We start from the raw sequence: 21,506 nt of genomic DNA, 5'->3' as shown, positions 1-21,506 counted from the left end.
GCAAAAATGTTTTTCAGGCTCTTCCATTGATTCTCCATCTTTGTTTTCAAGAGAAAATTTGATCCACTCCTGGAATCCAGGAAGCTTCAACCACAGAACAAGATAGGACTCTGCCGCTGAATCTTTCTAGCAATTTAATAATTGAGATTTAGAGATACTTTATACGCCGTGATCTTCAGCATCAGATAAGGGTCTTAGAGAGAATTTAGCATTACTGAAGCATTTTTAAACCAACCAGTATAAGTGAAGAGAGACCAAGCAACTCTCTTAAATATTTGTTGGTTATGTTTACAATCCAGAAACTGTAGATATTCATCGACCGATGCCTTCTTCTGATTTTCTTTCATGTCTGATTTGCAGATTCCCGTTTTAGAATTCAAAGGATTAAAACAATGAAAAATCAGAGGCAGCACTACATCATAGTATGTTATAAAGAAACTCAAGAACAAATTAAATGACATCTATCTGGAAAAAGTTACAAAGTCCAAAAAATTACTAAAAGAACCATCATCTACTAGTAATTGTTACTCATTACCAGTTATCACAAACACTTAATGGCAGCTAATTCATTTTTGCATGTACTGAAATGATCTTGATCTGATATTAAATTTAGTTTGATTTGAAACAAACTTTGTCAAATTAAAAGAAAACCAGAAAGAACCTGCAAGAACATGTGAAATACTTTTTCACAGCAACTTACCAGCTGTTGAATGATGTGTTTATTGAAAGAAAAGAGCAGGAAAAGAAATATTTGACCCTCTGAACCTCAAAACTGCCCTAATTCTGATATTCAAAACTGTACAAGATTACACAGTAAAAACTAGAAGGAGCGCACACTGATTTCGTTAATTCTGGGTCATCGGCGATTGGCTAATCCTCTTTTGTTCTGTCATGAGAGGACTGACTGACAGGCTAGCCCACCAGTGGTGTGTCAGCTACCCTGTTCTTGATAATGTAATGACTGTCAGAAAAACAAAATTGGTATTGGCCAAAAAATCGGAAACTGTAGGTCAACCTTTATAAGGATTGGTGATCGGTGTGAAAACGAAGCAACGGTTCACCCCAGTAAAAAAGAACCAAGAGAAACAAAAGACAAATAAAATAACTTGAATGTTTTCTTTATACTAATGAAAATAGAGAGAACTGAATGTGAATACAGCAATAAATGGTAAAAAAAAAACAGTACAATATTCCAAATTGCAACTGCAGAATCTCTAGGTTCGCCCATGTTCCTAAGGCTCCAATGCTAGATCCCTTATCTTGTCATACAGAAATATGAATCCAAAGTCCAATATCAGTTTGCCCAAACGGGCAAATTGACATTACAAAAGTCTCATACAGAGTGTATTGTCTTCAGGTCTCTGTGCAGCTGAGAACGAAGCCTCAGGAGAGGCTCCAGATGACAGTCAGCATAGCCAGGATGCCATTCAGAACAGCTAGCCCAGAGTTCATGTTGAATCTGTGGCTGGAAGGGTCTCTGCATCAAACAGACACAATAAATGTCATCCAGTAAGTAAAGCTAACACATGTGCAGCTTCACTCTGCAGTACCTGAAATCAAGCAGAGACAGGAGGCTGGGGAAGGCCATTCCAGGCTGGTACGACTCCAGCTGAGTGAGAGTCCATGAGAAGATGCAGGAGATGCATCCGGCAACAGCCGAGATCATCAGGATGCTCCAGAAACCTGGAACACACAGGTGACTGGTTACTGGTTTCTGGTCGCTGGCTTATTGATTTTGACACCATATTTAGCGACTTTTCAGACAGAAAAATCACCATTGGCAAAATTGAAATTGGCAGGTCAGCGTAACACTGTAATTGGTGCAACACTACTTTTATGGGGATTACTTGTACCAAGGTGTGTTAGGAGAGGAATTAAGAGTGTGTGAGCCTCTTGGAACAAGATTATTTGGTGCAAGTGCAAATTATGAGACACACATTGATTATATGGTAGAGATGCACGATATTGGATTTTTGGTCAATATCCGACATGCCGATATTCCAAAACTCATTTGGCTGATAACCAATACCAATACTTTTTCCTATACCTTCTTGCTGAAACTATATGGCTTTCTCTACTGTGGAATTAAAATATTGTCTTTTTCAATTTAGCCTGTTACCAAATACAAAAAGCTAAAAAGGATGCTGAAAATGATGGAACACTTTCAGCATTTGCATTATGCTTAATGTCAAATTTACATTTGCTCTCTAAGACAATAACGACACTCAAACAGTGCAAATTTTATGTTGTGCTGTGCTGCAGGCATCATTTTCACTGCTTGTCATATAAAATCAATGCATTTTATATCGGTGAGTTATTGTGATGGAATGGTTGACGTCCAACATTAAATTTTACAGCTAATATTGGCCGATACCAATACCATCCCAGTAATATCATGCATAAGGAATTCATTTTTCAGTGCATGTCTCAGAAAGAGTATCTTAATTGACAAACAAAAACGTTAATATCTATCTGACAGGGCCAGAGAGGCTATATGTAATTTTGATGTATATCAAAACATTTTAATTCTGTAAACATTGATGTTGGCCTTGTGGAATTTATACAAAATTACAAATATGATCTTCCTGTTTACATAACAAAACTTTAGTTTTTATAATTACAACATAAAGTCTTGATGGCCTTTAATGGGAAAAATGCGTAGAAAGGAACCCTGGGATACTCACCCAGCATCCTCTCTTCAGTCCCATTCTCGCCTCTCAGCCTCTCCGCCCGCAGCTCTGAAACATTCAGCAGAGGTCAGCGTGAGAATATAACAGATGGAGACACAACCATAACTCAGAGAGCGTTAGAGCCGTGTCTACCTCTCAGGATGGGATAGGTGAGGGCGCAGAAGGCACCCACAGCAAACATCGCAACAGCCGAGCCCAGAACCGAGAAGGTGGCTTTGAGCCACGGTGTGAGCCAGCTGCTCCGCAGCCTCCCACTCCCACTGAATCCGTGTGTAGACATGACCCTCTCGGCGCCTCGAGAGCTCTGGATGCGGTCTGATCGCTGTGGAGGTCGGGCCGGGCTGAGGGACGCCCCTCCCGGCATGTCAGAGCGCTTCTCTTGCTGGTTCTGAACCGGTTCTCTGAGACCGAACGTTGATCCGCATCACATCCAGGAACTAACGTACCTGCCTGAGCACTTCCGCCCACAAGATTGTCCTATAGGAGTTTCCGTAACCGGTTTTCATGGTTTAAAACATAAAGGTGTAAGACATTTACAGCGACTTGCAAAAGTGTATCTTCTCTGCTATATTTAGTCACATCACACGCAGAGAATATATGATTTATACTGATTTTAAGTCGTAAATCAGCATACAGTAGTGTAACATTAAAAGGTAAAAGGACATGTAACTCTAAAAAGTGTGGCGTGCATTATATTCACAGCCTTTAGTCTGATACAGCTAAATTAAATTCATGTTTGAGGTGTTTGTAAAGTGACACAGTCAAAATTTCAGCAATAACAGAGAATAAAATGGGTATTCACCTTTCATATTAGTTGTCATATTTTCACTGTGTAATTCTTTCATTTATAAATGTCAACTTTTCAAACGTGTATTTAGCAAGCTAAATGTAGTGATAAACAACTAAATTTCAAACTAAAAGTTTAGTTAATATGCCAAACACAAACTTGATAACTTCATTTACTATGGAATCAAATATATCTTCTAATTAAATATAGTTCGGAAATAATTAGTTTGCAAACTAAATAAAAAGCAGTTAGTTTGCTAACTAAATATTTAGTTTGTAATTTACATTTTAGCTTAGTTTACAAACTAAACATTTAGTTGGAGGTTAAATATTTAAAATCCTAACTGAAATTAATGTTTTAAGCTAAATATGTATAATCTTCTACCTAAATAGTTTGAAGCTAAGTGGTAAATGAAGTATGTAGTTTTTAAACTAAATATTTATCTTGTTAATTAAATATTTTCTTAGAAACTGTGACTTTTATAAATGAATTACAATATGGTGAAAATATTACTTTGAGATACCCCAAAGTAATATTTGGGGTATTTTTATTTTAAAGGGTTTATTAGCTCTGCTGGCCTTTATGTAATAGTGAATTGACAGGAAAGTAGGTAATGAGAGAAGGGGGAAAACATGCAGCAAATGTCACCAGGCTGGGAATTGAACCAGCAACAGCCACAACAAGGACTAATCCATATGTGGATTGTGTTTTAACCCCTGTGCCACCACAGCACCCTGTTGTGGTGAAGTTTGACTATGTAGCATTACAAAAGGCATCCAATAAATATACAACAAGCGATACAAGGAGATGATTTGGATCAAACTATATTTTTGTGACAAATGGTCTAATAAAATCTAAATGAGAATCTATGGCAATACTTGAATATTGATATTCAGGAGTGGCTGTGCCTAACATTTATTTGTTAAAAAAAAGAAGAAAAGGTAAACTGCTTATTCTTTTGATTATTTATTTTATGAGACAGACCAGTGTGTTTCATAAAATTCCATGAAAATACATTAAGGCTTGTTGTTGGAATATGAATAAATGCTTACGTTTTTATAGGGGTATGAATACTTTTGAAAGCTACGGTAACTCTACCAAAAACACTAGAGTGCGCACTTGTCCTTGAATTTGGAAGGGGATGAGTTATCTGTTTTTAAGTTATTTTATTTTGACAGGTACAGTTTGACGGAAAGACGACTTCCTAGCTGTATTTTGAAACGAACCGGATAAGTGGTTTACGCAGAAACAACGACGTCAGGCACCTCAGACCGTGTCGGCTGAATCCAGAGTGACTGTCCGAGAGATAACGCGGTAAATAATAATTTGTGCTCTATAACTGTATAAACTGCTTTATTAAAACCGAATGAAGTTGAATCAGAAATATTTCATCAAGCTTTGCTGCTGCTGTTTCCTGTATCTATCTGCAGGCTGTTTGTTTTATTTACATGTTGGTTTGTTGTGATGAGGTTTAGCCACTGGATGTATTTACACTCATTCTAGTGACTTTATCCTTGAAATGCTTCCAGTGTGTGAAAACAGGTTTATGACACAAAGGTCTATTATCTACGGTAGGTATACTGGCTTTGTAGCTTCGCAGCTAATGTGGCTAACTTAGCATTTTTACAGCCCAGCTGCTTCTGATGGCTGATGCGTTGGAGCTCAGACATGCTGCAGCTTTATCTGACTGCTTTCTGTACAAAGGAACTTCCAGATTATATTTTTAATATGCCCTTTTTAGGTTGGCTTTGGTTACCTATAGATACCTATCTATAACCATTCAGCAGTGGTCAAAGTAGAATGGATCAAAATAATAACACCCCATAATTGTTTAAAAATTTTGCAACACCAATGCAAAAGTGAAAATTTACATTATCCTCGAAAGGTTAACAAAACGCAAAAGCCACAACACAACAACGAAGGTGACAACTAAAAACCAACGCAACAGTAAAATCCACAATGGAAATCTCAATGGAAGAGCAGGAGGTGCAACAACAAGAACCACGAGCAAAAAATCACAACCTATCTACAAAAGCTGCAATGCAACACTAAGAAAGCCACAATGGAAATTATATTATGCTGACATAACTTCCATTGTGGCCTTTGGTTGTTGTGGCTCTTGCATCTTGTTGACCTTCCAGAGGTCTACTCCCTCCAAGGTTGTCCAGTGTTCTCCAGTGTTCTATGATATAACCTTGATCTTGTGGCTTTCTTCCTCCATCCTCATCACCTCTGTCATCACCATCTTGTTCCTCTCCTTCTGGTTATTCTTGGACCAGAACTGAGGTTTTTCTTCCAATTCTAGACCAGTTCTTTCTGTCTGGACACTGCTGACAGTTCCTTTGTGTTGCAGATGACTGATAGCTTGGTCAACATGAACATTCCTCTTCCGGCCTGTCAGAATGTTCATGTTCCTTATTGTTTGGTCAGTGGACTCTATCAAGTTAAGAATTAGATAGTCTTTTCTTGCTTGTAGCCCAAAGTGATGGGTTGACAAAGATGCAATGCTATGTCTGTTACTGGTGGTAAAATAAAGACAGAAGGAGAGGGGGTTCTCGAGACACCCCTCACCAAGGACTTATACCTGCCTGTTTTAGTAGTTCAGTTTCCAAATATACCTTAATATGTATTATTACGCACATTAGAAATTGTTTTAGATGCTACTATCTACAGTCATCCTCATCTCCATTCTTGGGGCCAATCGGCACCGAAGAAAATTAATAGCACTTCTGGATTGGTTGCTTTGCAGATGCCAGTCATTATTGTATCAGGTAGCATTGCAATTAGGCATTTCAGAGAAGGCTAATTTTTCCCAAATAAGTTTGAGTTACGTTCCACAGAGAAATCAGTGAATAGGTAGGATACACAGTAGTGCAAAACTGTAACGGGAGATGTGGCAGCATTTTGGGTTGAAACAAAAACTGATCTGTGTAATAAAAAACATGTAGAAGTGTTGATAGTCATGAGGAAGTGTGGATTCAGTTGTTGAACAGTTAGTTGGAACCCAGGTTCCCATCATTATAACGGCCATGGTCCATGTCCATATGAGTTTACTCATTACATTTTCTCTGATTGTCAGACAGCAGAGTAGGTTGCCATGGTTTCTGATTAGATCTGGACAACTACCCAGTTTTAGTTTTAAGAAAAAAAAAATCCTTAAAGATTTTTTTAAGAATCCTAAAGAGAACATAATTAATGTTTTCTTAGATTACTATTACTTGATTTATTTTTAGCCTCAACTGGTTAATTTACTACAGAACAGAGGAGTAATGGCAGCTATGGGGAAGTTGCTATAATTGCTGCCTGGAATGTATAACACTTTGCTGTAGAAACGGAACTATGAACTTTCTAAATTCCTCTTAAACATTAGATTGTATGTTTGTAAGATGATTGACCGAGTTTGTAGAGTGACTCGACCTTGAGCCACCTGTTCTGCCTCGAAGCTTTGACATCCTGACATCCTATTCTTTTGCCTTATAGGCAAAATACCTCCAAACAAAGCTAACATGACTGTATGTCACAGAGCCCAGCAGACATAAGTGCTGCTACTAACATGAAAATGACCAGTACTATTAAGTAGTGCAGTTGTACTGCTAAACAGCACACAATATTTGCATTTAATTATAGTTTGGAATATATTGACGTGCTTATGGAAACAATTGTGAAAAAAATAAAAAGTCAAATTAACAATTTCCAGTTTATCTAGGGCAGAGGTGTCATTTTCGCGGCCCGTGGGCCAATTGTTGCCCGCAGGATGATTTCTCGTTGTGCATTTTTTTTTGCTGCGCCGAATAATAATCTTGTGGTTATTATCATTCATTGATGTGCCGTTGTTGATTGTTGGTTGTTCTGCTGGTAGTTCTTTTTTTTTCATATGTGGTAGTGGGAGGTTTGCGCGTTGCGCATCATCACTCGTCCCCCTGCTACATCATTTAACATTTAATCTAACAAAGCTTTGAGGCAGATAATTTGGCTCAAGGAATTTTAATATTCGAGGTACTCGAATCATTCAAGGAATCGTTAAAGCCCTTCATCATTATGTTAAGTGATGTGAAGAACTCTCCTTAGCAGGTCATCCATATGGTTTTTCTGGGACTGTTCCTCTTTTATTTTGGACAAGAATGTGAAAAAAGCTAAAAACATTGTGAACTGGCAGCTTAAAAACTGTTACACAAACCACTTATCTCTGTTGAAAGCGTATCTGATGATGCAACTTGATGTTCAACCAAACAAGGATTATACTGAAGTATTGTAGAGCCCAGACTAGGTCAGCAACAGGATGATGATCCCAAACATATCTAATCTTCTACAAAGCAGGTATCAAGGTGCTGTAGTGGTCCAGTCAAAGTCTCAACTTGTAGGCGGAAATGAGAGCGCTGTGCAACGCAAATAATGACCCAGTCGGAACACGCTGCGCTAATTAATAAAACATAATTTAACGAAGCTTTGAGGCAGATAAATTTTAATCAAGAAATTTTAATAATCGAGATACTCAAATCAATCAAGGAATCATTAAAGCCCTAATCTGCTGCTTGCAGATGTTTAAAACTGCAAATATGACTGGAGAAAGGCCTTTGTGACTCTTTATTGGAAAATGGTAAAACCATTGATGGGGATATGAGGCAGATAAACAGGAAAAGCTGAATGATGCTGATAAGCATCAAATCAGTTGTGGGGACTTCAAAGCTGAGAAACACCACAACCCTGGTTGTCTGATTAGAATGTCAGTAAAGCTCTTCTGTCTGGAACAGTGAAGGAGTAAACATGCCCGATGGCATGAGCTAACGTCATCTGTTTACATGTTTACCTATAACCCACATGAGGTGATGAAGCAGTCACAGATCGTAGCATGTTGGGTTTCTTTTCCATTCTTTTTGATTATTTTTTGTAGTTGATCACATGTTTATCACATAGCGTTTAACAAAGAAGTTTTTCCTAATTCTAGTACATTTTGGTTGACAGCAGAACCATTAAATAGATGTGTATGTGAAGAGTCACATCAGATGTAGACAACTGTTCTGAAAGCAAACAGTTGGAGAAAAATGCCTTCCTACAACTGTGACTGTATGTTACTGTATGCTTGATGTTTTAGGTATATAAAATAAGCTGTTTAGATCAAACACAAGGAGCAAATGACTAGCAGTTGCAACAGAGCTTTCCACTGGTGTCTAGTTTTCATGGTAATTACTTTTCAACCTTACAATGGCAGCTGTCATAGAGGCAAGACAGGATGCATGCTATGACTGCTGCCTCCCATTTTATCCTGTCCACATGAACATAGGGAGGCTGTGGGCATGTTTGTGTTTGTGTTTGTACGGATGGTTGGGGAAAGATGTCTTCCTGGTTGTGTCCAACAACAAGTGGAGCTGGGAAGAGTGCGAGTGTGCTTTGAACAGCCAGAAAAAACTGTGGCCTTTCAGCAACATTCTTATTTAAAACTATTTGAAACAGTTTTTACACATTCTCTTGTTGATAACCAGCATGTTTTGTCACGTCACCTTTACACAGCTGTTAAGCTAACAAACTGGTTTTACAGACTGAGTGATTAGGTCACCAGCTGATTGACGGGAGCATTGTGTTGAGAGGCTGATGATGATTTCAAGTGAATAAGAAAAACAATACCAAGACTACAAACCAAAGATGAAGCTGTCATTTCAATGTTACATTAACACAGATTCAAATAAAACTCATTTCAGTAGGAACCAGTGAAAAGTTGCTAAATTTAGTCGTTTTCAACAGAATATTCTTTTTTCCCTTTTTGCTCTTCTGCTTCTTATGGTGACATAAGCTTATAATTAGTCTGGCTTCCTGCTTTAGTTCTCACACCATTGCTGTCTGTGTTCTTCACTATCAGCAGTATCTCTAAATAAAGTTTTAGACTTTGAAAATAGCTTTTTAGAGTTTTGCAACTCTAGTGAGCACTGCATGAATTTTTTTAAAGTATTTGAACTATTAAAGTAGTCAGTTGTATGTTAGAGTCAGTCTCAAGTATTCACTGATTTGAACTTACGTAACTCCCACCAATACCAGGCTCAACTTTAGTGGTGGAATAATATCAAGTCCCTACCTATCTTTGAAGACGCACATTCAAACTGGGAATGTTGGTCTCTGCACTGCTCCTGTTAGCTGCTCTGATAGTATTTTTTTTCTTCACCATGTCTGAAGAACAACCAGATTTTAACAATGGGTGGAACAAACTCAAATCTTTCTTTGAGCCAGTAACATTCCTCCATCCATCCCAGGGTTTCTAAGGCTTTTTATGAGTGCACCAGCTAAAACTCCACCTCTTTAATAACACTGCAGCCTCCATGTGTGAAGTTCTGACCAGAAAGAATAAAGTGTGTAGCAACCTGATAAGTAGTGCAGAGATAAAACGGTTCTGGCCCACCTGCAGTTGGACCTCACCTATTCTATTTCACCTCTGAACACAAACTGCACAGCTGAGTCATGTGGGAATGCGCTCGCAGCCCCTGCAGCGGCGCGTTGTGTGAGCACGCTCACAGCGAAAAGAGGAACCTGCTGCTGTCCTGCTGTCGGCGTCACTCAATCTCCAAGACCTCGTCAGCCTTTACGGTTCCTCCGTTCTTCACTCAGGAGTCAGAATGTGTGCTAACAGCTGCATTTCACTATGTGGGTGAGTGTGTTTAGTCAGCAGCAATCAGCTGACTGACTGTTGGTTTCTAGCAATGTTTATTTAAAGCAACATGCTGTCAGCCAGCATAACATCAAACAGCAGTGTGTGTATGTGTGTGTGAGATAAAGGAAGAACATGTGGGGGTTGGGAGATGAGAGTACGGCGTGGGGACAGAGCTAATCTGAGGGAAGAAGGCGGGAAATGCTCCCATTATTTGGATGCAGATCCAGCATGCAGCAGTTTCAGGTTCACTGGCGGTAGCTGGAGCTGCTCCAGGCTCTTATCTGGCTGCACGCTGCGGCCATCAGAGAGGAGGAAGCACAGTGCAGTTGTTCAGCCATGTTCCAACGGCTGGATCTGTGTCAATCCTTGCCCAGCAGTTGGAATTCTGCCGTTCCTGGTGTTTCACCAACCACTATCAACATCTGATGATACTTCCAACCTTGTCTCCATTCACCACACAAATGCAACACAATAAAGCATTAATGCACACTTTCAGTCAATAACAACAAGCTAATTAAAATGTGTTACACCCAACCATGAAGTTTACAGCTAATCTATTCTCCATAATGCAAGCCAAGGATCGGGAAGAAGCCCCATTACATAGATGACAGATTCTAGGATTGTGGTCACCCTGACCACCATGACACAGCCACCTCTATGCTGCACAACTGGGTTGGGGTTCTCCTTGTTCAGCTTCCGTGAAGGTTAAAGGTGTTCATCCTGTTGCTGATTGGACAGAGCTTTCTTATGAACTGCAGCCAGAGACAACTGTGGGATATCAGGCTTTTTAGTGTCTTCTTTCCATCTCCATTCAGATTGAACTTGCTTGGACAGCTGAATCTGGACGTTTTAGCAGATGTTTCAAATGTCTCTCCTCTCCACCCCCCACCTTCAATGTTGCCAAATGTAATCTGGACTACTGGCATTACCCAGGAGATGGCAGTTCTGATGCTTTTGCAGATGGATCTTACGGTGCCTTTAAAGACTTCACACCTAATCTCTCTGCATCTAGGCCTGAATGGGTGCCACGCCCGTAGACATGGGAGCATCGGAATGTTAGAACATCCTGCTCAGTCGATTAGGATCTGCTGCTCCTTCTGTCAGCAACATTGACTGCAGTGTTCAGTTTCTCTCCCAGCATCTATTCCATATGCTGGGTATTCTGCTTTCTCTTTGATTATGAATAATCCAGCTGTTATGGAACAAAACCCAGTTTTCTGCAGGATAAACAGCAGGACTTTCAGCTACCACTTGAGAGAAACAAGTATTAATATCATTCTATCATTGTTTCCCTGTAACTACAGTGAAGGAACTGAAAATCAGCCTAATTAGCAGATTTTCTGTTAACGCAGCTAAAACTTACTTCCTTCTTCCTGCTGTGTGTTCTCTACCAGAACACAGTCATGGTCTGAGCCTCAGCAGTGACCATACTATTCACCAAATGAATTTTTAGCCTAAAAAGTTAACAATAAACAGTTTTCACCTCTTGTTTGGAGAAAGTGATCATGTCATGTTAGTGACATGTTATGTTTTTCTCACTCTCTCCCCCCTCCTCCCCTTTTCAAAATTTCCCATCACTTTCAGTGAGGATTTGAGTCACTAAAAACTGCAGTTGACCTAAATACACTAACACAACATAGAATTTCTTCTATGGTTATTGGGCAGAATATTATATATTCCTCATTTTCTGTGTTTTGTCATTTTACAAAATGTATGTTTTTCCTAACTTGACCATCGCTAACTAAAAAGTTAGGTTCCGCTGACGATAAAGTGCTATATTTAATGGAAGTTTATGCTAAAGTGCTAATCATAAACATTAGTTTACTAACATTACTAATGTGCCATATCATCACTATTTAACAGAAGCTTATGCTAATGCGCTAATTATAAACACCACTAACAACTACTTTGTCACAGTATTTAGCGGAAACCGAAGTGATGACATGAATCATAAACTTTGGTTCAGCTAGCGCTAAAGTGCTATACAATCATACAATCATGATACTTAACAGAAGCTAATTATAAACATTAGTTTTGCTAATGCTAAAGCACTATATGTCACTGTATTTAGTGAAAGCTATTCTACTCATAAACATTAGTTCAGCTAGTGCTAAATTGCTAACTTCAATTCACACTATATTTGCTTTGAACAACTTAAACCCTAGAACACCAATTTAATTTTGACATTATAATTTATATGCTGTATAATGCCCGTAGACATTGTATTTATGTTTGTCTTGTTCTCTACTTTTTGTGTTTTGTTTTTGTATGTTTCTGTTTTCTGTATGTTTCCTGTTTGAAATAAAGTTACTGGGGGATAAAAAAAAAGAAAATTAATGGATTTTGAACACAGATATAAAACTTTATTCAACTGGAAGTTTACAAAGCAACCAATTAGTGCTTTAGTATTTATCCTGAAAAATGAATTCAGGGGAAGCTAAGTAGCTAAGTTCTTTCTCAAACTTGGCAAAAGTGCTAAACAAAAAATAATGTTTATTTTGTCTTTTAATCCCATATGAGTCTGATCCTAATATCATCATCCACTAAAAGACATTCAGTATGGCAGGAGAAGAGCAAGTTGCTGAGGATATGAGGCATATCTGTGTCTTCCAGACTCCATCTTGGTGTGTGAAGGTTTCCCAGACATCGCTGTCCCATCCTCTGTGTGGGATGTCTTCTGAGCTGCTGGTAGATCTGAGTGAAGAAGCTGCAACTGCACAGTTAGGACAGCTGAAGCTCTCCACCCTAGAGGATCAGCAATGGCCACCTGATGAGTCCTCACTTAGCAAATCAGGTGAGACAGACGTCCTGGTTTTTTTCCTCTGGTGATGTTTTTTCTCTCGGCTGTATTAACGTGTGGCTCCATGTGTTTCAGAGACGGAGAATTCCCAGGGCTTCGACCCCGGCTCTCCCCACCTGCCCTGGGACCATCCGTTCTACGACATAGCCAGGCATCAGATCATTGAGGTTGCAGGTAGGCTCTTTAATATTAAACTTCTGCTTATTTGTTTCTGCTAAAGTAAAGTGTGTGTAATATTGATGCTGTTTGATCTGTGTGGAGGCGACGACAACTTTGGCAGGAAGGTGATAGTGTTCAGCGCCTGCAGGTTGCCGCCACAGCATCAGCTTGACCATCAGAAGCTGCTGATGTAAGTAACCCTGCACATCAACGCCGTTCACCACGGGGTTTAATGATGCGTTCATTTTTACTCCCAAGTTGAAACTTAACAGAAATGTTTCTAGAAGTTGGAGTTTCATATGGCTAAAGTGAACAGTCTGGAATTTAATTAAAGTATTTCAAGTTCTGGAATTGTATCTCCATACTTTCCACATCAAATTATCTAAGATTTACATTCAGCCATCCATCTGTCCATCCATCTATTTCTACATCCAGTGTGGACATCATTGTCTGAGACAGATTTGATTGGTTTGTTTTTTTGTCCATTCTTCACTGACTATTACTGGTTTCATGTTACCCTTGAAAATAAGATGGCTGAATCAGAGCCCTACTGAATAAAATTCTATTGTTTGCCTCCCTGATTGATGCTGAAGTGGTTTCTCTCCTGCAGGTATCTTAAAGCCACTCTGGATCAGTACGTAGAGAGCGACTACACACTGATCTACTTCCATCATGGGCTGACCAGTGAAAACAAGCCTTCATTTGGCTGGCTTCGAGAAGCATACAAGGAGTTCGACCGGAAGTAAGTTCACTAACTTGAAGGAATCCCTGCAGAAGTTTACAGGAAGTTCCTACACACCATCATACAATCACCTGAAGACTTCTAGTCGGGTTCCAACATTCTGGAACAGCCTTCAGTTTGAGGTCAGGGTTTTTCAGGTCTTTATAAGCATGGAGAAAATAAAGAAGATGAAAAAGATTTGTAATTACAAATCTATCTGCTATTACTTGATGGTGAGCTGTCATATTTTATATATTAAAATAAATATAATGTACTGATATTATATTTCAGTACATTATAACAATAATGTACTCTGGATAGCTCTGGATCTATTGTTTAGATCCAGAGCTCCTAAATCTAAACAATAAAACTCCAACAACAAACTGAGACAATCCTTTGGTTACACTCTGCTAACCCTGGTTCTCTTAATGACTATGTGTTTAGAAACAATTTCCTCAGTAAAAATGAGAAACACTTGGTGATAAATAAAGGCAGGTCCATCTACTGAGACAGAATGCTGAGTTTAAATCTGCTGGTTGTATTTTCAGGTATAAGAAGAACATCAAGGCGCTGTACATTGTCCACCCCACCATGTTCATCAAGACTCTGCTGATCCTCTTCAAACCAATCATCAGGTTGGATTTTTAGGGAAATATTTAAAACTGGGACTTAAGAAGAAAAATAGTGTGGTAACTAAAGTGATGAGAACTTAGAAATTTGTAAAATGATATCATCTTCCTCTCTTAAAGTTGTCATATGGTCAACATTTTAGAGAAAGTTTGTGTACTGCCCTCTGGTGGTGAGAAGCTTTGTTGCTATGATGCACCTTGTTCCAGCTTTTGAATTCAAAGTAGTGTAAACATAAACCAGTGCTTGGTCTTACTTAAAATTATAATAATAATTCCAATCCCATTCTATGATCTTCCACCATGTTAGCATGTTTGGTGACAAAAACGTCAGTCTTTTCTGCATTAAGCTAATATAAATTCTGACCAACAGGAGCATTGTTGATATTGTGAACATGCTTGCTTGCTGACATGTAAAGAGAAACTACAAAGTTTTTTCATGGGTTTAGTTATGACAGGAAAAATTGAAATTCTAGGTAATCTGAACTAGGGAAGCATGTGGATAATTCAGCAATGGAGCCTTGAGGAATCCCACTTTATCTGTTCTCTGAAACCACCAAATGTCACAAAGTAGGGAAATATTAAACAGTTACCTGTTAAATGTACAACAGATGTAAAAAGTCTATACTAGAGGTGCATTGATTGCAGTTTTCAGGCTGATTGTTAAGAAGCCTGACCTGCTGATTCTGATTTTGACTGATGTTCAGATCTTTGCAGACGTAGATAAGATCAGTGTCACATTAAACTCCACTGGTCAAGATATGGGAGGCTAAAAGCCTGAATAAATTTTAGACTTTTAGCCTAAAATTAATTTTAGACTTTTAGCCTAAAATTTATTTTAGGCTAAAAGCCACACCTTATCCAAAGTGTGAAAACCTTTGGATAAGGTTTCCACACTTATCCAAACAGTTTAAGGCAGCTCTGTTCTATATGAATCACTTTCCATGTGTTGACCAGTGAGTGAATAGTCTGCGATGGTGTCTCTCTGTCCTGGTCATAGTTTTAAGTTCGGCAGGAAGATTAACTACGTGAGCTACCTGAGTGAGCTGGAGGACGTGGTCAAGTGTGACCAGCTGGTCATCCCAACCCGTGTCAGAGAGTAAGAACTGACTGGCATTAGAACCCTCTGCAGACATTTGAATCTGGTTCTTGATCCCAAACTGAGCATGTTTGCATCTGATCTGGATCAGGTATGACAACAAACTGAGAGCATCTCTGAAGCCCAGCTCGCTGCCCTCCCTGTCTCCTCCTCATAGCCCCCCACTGCCCGAGCAGGTGTTTGGGGTTTCACTAGTCATGTAAGTTCACAACACAGAACCTTTGCTTTTTCTGTCTGCAGTTGAATGCTTTTTGGTTTTGCTCATGGCTGACTTTTTTTGTTCTGTGTCCTAGGCTGAGACAGAAGGATCCAGATAATCATCTAGTTCCTGTAGTGATGAGAGACACGATTAGCTTCCTGTCAGAACAAGGTAACGCAAGAAATGAAGTGCTGTGCACCTCATATGGTGGGACAGACAACAGTGCTGTCTGAACAGACAGCCGATGGTTGTTGGTCTGTAAAACAGACATTGAAAACCTTTGCTTCCTGTTCTCTGCTCTGTTCCTGTCAGGTTTGGAGATTGAGGGGATCTTCAGACGGTCCGCCAATGTGACTCTGGTAAAGGAGGTCCAACTCAAGTACAACTCCGGTATGAGTGACAAGACTTGGTGGCCAGCTTTAAGTGAACCACCCCACTCCTTAGCCATGTCTTTTAAAGCTGGAATGAACTGAGAAATCAGCTGATTTTTAGCTCTTATTAGAGGCCAACTGGTTGGAAACACATGAATAAATCCACACCTTTTGGGGTTAAGCTATTCCAAAATAGCTGTGTTAATTCCTGATAAAAGATGCTAAAGACAAGTTCAAACATCCAAGAATTTGTTTCTAATATTCAGTTATTTTATAGTTCTTAAACGGAAATCAGAATTGGCTAAAATTGGTATCTGGACATCTGACTATTACAAAAATCAGAGATCAGAAATTTATCAAATTTTGATCAAACCAAGATCTACTGACAAACAGCAATCTGAGGCTTTAGTTATGATGTGGTGGATCACTTTAATATTGAGAATTTGTATTTATTGTCGTCTTCTGACTGTGTTTTAGGAGCCACAGTGAACTTCAGAGACATGGAGGACGTTCACCTGGCCGCTGTCATACTAAAGACGTTTCTTCGAGAGCTTCCTGAGCCTCTGCTGACATACCAGCTCTACAATGACATTGTCAACTTCACATGTAAGTTCAAGACTTGTAAGAATGAGGATAAATCAATCTAATCCCTCATTCTCTGGAGGGTGACAGACTGGCAGGAGTACCAGAAGCTTATTTTCAGTGTAAAATGTTTTCAGGACTTTATTGCTTTTTGTGGAAACGAATGAAAATCCAGCTTTTCTAACTAATTTTGCTCTTTACTCTGTAAGGATTTACTCCCAAAGGGTTGCAGCTACCAGTTGTAATGTTTAAGGAAAAATTGGCTAGACAGATTTGCTGGATAATTCCAATGGGTTTGATGGTTTCTTTGGTTTGTTCAGCTGTATCCAGTGATAATCAGGCAGAAGTAATGAAAACTTTGGTGGAGTCTCTTCCAGAGGAGAACTACGCCTCACTGCGGTACCTCATCACATTCCTGGCTCAGGTACAACACACACTCTGAGAACAGTTCCACTTCACTCCACCAGCTCCCACTAACATGTGTTTCTGTTTCCAGGTGTCAGCCAACAGTGAAGTGAATAAGATGACCAACAGCAATCTGGCTGTGGTGTTTGGCCCAAACCTGCTGTGGGGGCGGGACAATGCCATGTCACTCAGTGCTATTGGGCCAATCAACAACTTCACCAGAACCCTGCTGGACCAGCAGCATCTGGTTTTTACCTAATTCCCTCTCCCTTTCTTCTTCTTGAGGTCTTTCATGCAGCCTGTGTTGTCATGGAAACTTCCCTCCTCTGCAGCATTTAAACATGAGCACCACCAATTAGGAAGAAACTCTCATACCAACACCACAAACTGTGGACCAATCACATGTAGTTTCATCTCTCTGACTCGTCCACTAGCATTGTCCTGTTGATTACCCCGGCTGTAGGCTGCATTCCTATGTCCATGTGAGTCAGGCATAAATGGGTTAAAATGCAAAGAATTATCCTGGTATGAAACAAAAACCATCTATTTATTTGCTCTCTCTAAGGTAATGTCCCGTTTATTGCTCCCCTTTCTTGATTGGTGCCAAAAAAAAAACTGCCTCACAATCATGATCAAATGTCCTGTAGGAGTGTGATTTCTTAGCTGAAGTCAGGAGAGGCCGTCAGAACGGAGGTGGAAGTTTGTGTGTCTACGATGGACTCAGGTTTACCTAAATAATTGTGAACTTGGTACTGAAATTGTGTCGACAATCTTCGGAGTGCTGTGGTCAAAGGAAGCCATTGAGTGGCTTCAGTGTAATTTCTTGCAGATGCCAAACTCAGCTGTTAGAGTAAAGTCTGAACTAGACCAAAACATTTAACGAATTCTACCTTTGGATTTCTAGACCTCCTTCCCAGCCTGACATCATGTTGTTTGGTGGCTCAGTGACCGCTTCAGTCAGCAGTATTAGGTGGTGGAGAAACTTCCTGTTTCCTAGTGGGATGCAAATTCATTATATTCTTCATGTACTAGAAACGCTTTGTTTCCATAGCAATACACCATTTATTCCCACGTTACTGTCATATTTCCTTATACAGTTGGCTTAAGTGATGTTTCATTGTTGGTAATAGTCTCTTGGTTTTTATAGTCTTCCAGCGCCTCGTTGGTAAACTTCAGGTTGAGTAGGAAAGTACAGTTCACCCTCATCGCCCCCTAAAGACCAGACATGATTGGATGGTGTCGACCTTTCTTTTTAGACTTTTATTGCTAATAGAAGCACATTTTTTATAGGTACATGACAGTAACTGCTTCTCATTCCAGCTGCCACAGAGGATCCCCTTCAGTCATACTGTAAGCAACACTTTCTGTACGTTTTTCTTCATGTAACATGTTCAGCACGTTAATTACGTAATGCTGTACTGATGTATGTTGTTAGTGTTTTATTCCATGTGTTTTTGTTGCCTTATAACTCGTTTCATGCTGTGCCACCAATGGAGTTCATCCAAGTTGTACAATGTTTTTTTTTTGTTGCTGTTTTTTTTTTTTAAACTAAGTGCATACGGTTTTAAATCTCCACATATGCCTTAGTGAATTGCCCTCTTCCTGCAAAACAGCAGCTCCTTGCCTGCAGTTGAGCATTGAGATTCAGAATCCCTGCTGGGGTTTTTTTGGCCTACCATGTTTGACCTTATTAAATTCCCACCAAAACACAATTATATTCATAACTTTGCCATCTAGTTCCAAGCCTATATGGTCTTTCATTTTGGGTCCAGCTTACCCCCTCTCTCCTTTGGGCTTCTGTTCACCATATCCGTAACTTCAATTTAAATTTTAGTCTTCTGACTATTTGCAAATTAGCTTTTATTAGAGCAAAATCAAGCACTTCCACTCATGGTTTAAATGTTGTGTGATGTATCAGGGCTGTTAAAAAACTTAATATTTCTTAACACTAAAGCTGTGTGAAACAGAAGCGCCTGCAATACCTGCCAACATGTTGCTCCATTTTTTTTTTTATTATTATTATTGGTCATGACCTGTGAGTTTTTATTGTTTTACATCATGTTGGACTCTGAAGCTTTTATTATGCAGCTCATCCAAAGTATTCAGTGTCAAAGTGAAATCTTCATACATTTTAACCAAGAGTCATACAGAACCAATTGGCTCGGTTTCTGTCACACAGTCATAAATATGTCACCAAAATAATTTGCAACCCTTGAATAGTTGTGATGTGATGTTGCTATCTTACCTAAAATGTTTGAAAAACACCAAAAGATGAGAAATTTTTGCTCGACTGGAGCTAAAAGAAAAAGCAGCAGCTGTTCCAGTGGTGCCATGCTGACTGACATGCTCATGTTGTGGTGTGTGTGTGTGTGCGTGTTTGCGTGTGTGTGTGTGTGTGTGTGTGTGTGTGTGTGTGTGTAACTATGTAGAAGTCATTAAATTCAATGGATTTGTTAGGTGTGTGTAATCAGGTGGCCACGTTGTAACTCCAGCATGGTGATTTTTAGATTTGTTCTTATTTGATCTGTGATGTGAAATGTCTCTTAAAGGTACAGTGTTTCTCAAAAGTCCACACACCCTGGTTAAAGTTCCATTTTTCATCTGTTTTATGTCCTTATTGCCCTTTTGACTGATTTCTGGACGACAGAAGTCTCACAAAAGGAGGAGAAATCATTTATCCTGGTCTCTGAATTTCACCAGGTGTATAGACATTTGAAAACCACAAAAAATTACTACAAAACAAGAAAGAAAACCAAGTCAAAACAAGTTTGTTTTTTAGAATTTATTAAAGGAAATTCTGTGTGTGTTTGTGTGCTTGTGCCTTATTTGTGTTTCCCATGTCATTTTCCTCTTTAGCCATCTAGTGCCAGTGTGGCCATAGATTAAAATGACCAGAGCTGTGTTCAGCAGAGCCTATGGTTTCCATGGAGATGTGAGCAGCGAAAAGCTCTGGTCTGAACTCGTGTTTGTTGAACATAGCTTGGCTGTAAAAAATAAAAATAATTTCAGAATGGAAAACTTAATTTATCTACATACAGAAACTGCAGCTAGAGGGGTAAGCACTATGTGTTGATGGAAGCTGTTCCATGTAGAAGTTCAAGGCTATCATGTTTATGTTTCTATAATAAGGGTTGAAGAGAATTTATTATTCATCAGAAATGTCTGAAAATAGATGCTGTTCTGTTCAGTGGGGATTTCATGAAGGTAGCTTTTGTGTGCATGAATTCTCCGTACTGCTCTTCCTCCTTGATTCTGTGATCAGTTGCAGACCCAATAATCTCTGGATCTTTGTACTGTAATTGTATTTGACAGTAAACGTCAGCTGTGGGAGGAGATGTAGGTTTGAACTTTGACCTCCATGTTAACTTGTTAACTCTGTGATTCTATTTTCTTAACTGTGGTTTTCCATCCTTTTACTTTTGATATATAGCACTGTGGATCGTCGCCCTGTACTTGTATAATATGATGGTATAATATGTTGTACGATCCATGTAAACAACCAATAAATGAATGGTGAAAAGAAACTTTCGATTTTGGTTTTGTTCACGAATTTTTTCATTTATTCACACTAAAATATTTACTCTTGTAATCTTTATTTCAAAGCAGAAGAGTTTAAGTCCTTTCCTTCATCCAATATAAGACCTTTGGAATAAATTAGTGAATACTGCAAGTCAGGCCCTATTGTCTAACATCAGTGTCTGACCTCACAAATGATCCCATAAACTTTCCTGAACCTTCTGGAAAACATTTCCAGAAGAGTTGATGCTTAAAGGTCAACACAATATTAAACCAAATGTCTTAAGGGTGGGATGTGAAAGTAGGTTTACTTTGTCATTATAGAGAATCTATTTCCAGACGTTTTCTCTCTCTTACATTTTAATGCACACAAATATGCACCATTTTTGTTGTCCTCTTACAGATGAGTATTTTCCAGCCTACTCTATATACTGAATTCATTGGATTTACCACCAAGGTTTCCCACAGCAGTCAGATTTAACTATGTACTTTGACTGGGCCAATCTAAAACCTTCACTTTGGTTCTTCTATTCACAGGAGAACTTTCTTGTGGACTTTGAAACTTTCTTCTGCTGCATAACACAACTTGGTAGCTGGATATTCTCCTTCAGGATTTTCTTCCAGAGAGGAGAATTCATGATTCCGTCGATTACACCCAGACTACCAAACTATCACTCCACCACTGCCATATTTGACTGCAAGCATAATGTTCTTTCTCGGACTCAGGTTAGTTTTACTCCAGGTGTAACTGGACCCAATCATTCCAGAAAGGTCCAGTTTTTTTCTCATCAGTCCACAGAATATTTTCTTTAAACATCTTGAGGATCCTCAAGATGTCTTTTGGTAAATATGAGAAAGGTCTTTGTGACATTTTGGATCAGCAATGGTTCTGGTGCTGGAACTGTCCCATGGAG

At 39.1% G+C, this 21,506-nt stretch overlaps 2 protein-coding genes across 3 annotated transcripts; one reads left to right on the top strand and one right to left on the bottom strand.

Annotated features, from left to right (window-relative positions):
* Positions 1–681: 681 nt before the first annotated feature.
* Positions 682–3,177, bottom strand: arl6ip6 (ADP-ribosylation factor-like 6 interacting protein 6). The gene is made up of 4 exons (XM_007542032.2): positions 2,823–3,177; positions 2,685–2,738; positions 1,551–1,683; positions 682–1,477 (listed from the first exon to the last, which is right to left on the bottom strand). The coding sequence occupies exons 1-4, from the start codon at positions 3,052–3,054 to the stop codon at positions 1,384–1,386; spliced, it is 513 nt and encodes a 170-aa protein (XP_007542094.1). The 5' UTR covers positions 3,055–3,177; the 3' UTR covers positions 682–1,383.
* A 1,503-nt stretch (positions 3,178–4,680) lies between these two features.
* On the top strand, positions 4,681–20,597 carry arhgap1 (Rho GTPase activating protein 1). Of its 2 annotated transcripts, none has more exons than XM_007542031.2 (13): positions 4,681–4,791; positions 12,728–12,908; positions 12,990–13,088; positions 13,176–13,263; positions 13,684–13,815; positions 14,343–14,429; positions 15,421–15,519; positions 15,611–15,718; positions 15,813–15,889; positions 16,031–16,108; positions 16,567–16,695; positions 16,992–17,095; positions 17,168–20,597. In XM_007542031.2, the coding sequence occupies exons 2-13, from the start codon at positions 12,785–12,787 to the stop codon at positions 17,333–17,335; spliced, it is 1,293 nt and encodes a 430-aa protein (XP_007542093.1). In that variant the 5' UTR covers positions 4,681–4,791; positions 12,728–12,784; the 3' UTR covers positions 17,336–20,597. The 2 variants fall into 2 exon arrangements, with proteins under 2 accessions (XP_007542093.1, XP_016521531.1); XM_016666045.1 differs by lacking the exon at positions 4,681–4,791 and adding an exon at positions 10,089–10,111.
* Positions 20,598–21,506: the final 909 nt, after the last annotated feature.

This window comes from Poecilia formosa, unplaced genomic scaffold (assembly GCF_000485575.1).
Source record: "Poecilia formosa unplaced genomic scaffold, Poecilia_formosa-5.1.2 Scaffold651, whole genome shotgun sequence".
In the NCBI taxonomy this organism is placed as follows: domain Eukaryota; kingdom Metazoa; phylum Chordata; class Actinopteri; order Cyprinodontiformes; family Poeciliidae; genus Poecilia; species Poecilia formosa.
The sequence above is the reverse complement of the archived record's forward strand: the minus strand, read 5'-3'. Positions and strand labels throughout refer to the sequence as shown.

What these genes read in the sequence shown, in the direction of transcription:
- arl6ip6 (XM_007542032.2), bottom strand. Translation starts at nt 3,054, where the DNA reads ATGCCGGGAGGGGCGTCCCTCAGCCCGGCCCGACCTCCACAGCGATCA. An exon ending in CACCTATCCCATCCTGAGAG is followed by an intron (nt 2,739 to 2,822) that starts GTAGACACGGCT and finishes TGAATGTTTCAG; the next exon opens with AGCTGCGGGCGGAGAGGCTG. An exon ending in GACTGAAGAGAGGATGCTGG is followed by an intron (nt 1,684 to 2,684) that starts GTGAGTATCCCA and finishes TGTGTGTTCCAG; the next exon opens with GTTTCTGGAGCATCCTGATG.
- arhgap1 (XM_016666045.1), top strand. An exon ending in GTCCTCACTTAGCAAATCAG is followed by an intron (nt 12,909 to 12,989) that starts GTGAGACAGACG and finishes CATGTGTTTCAG; the next exon opens with AGACGGAGAATTCCCAGGGC. An exon ending in GACCATCAGAAGCTGCTGAT is followed by an intron (nt 13,264 to 13,683) that starts GTAAGTAACCCT and finishes TCTCTCCTGCAG; the next exon opens with GTATCTTAAAGCCACTCTGG.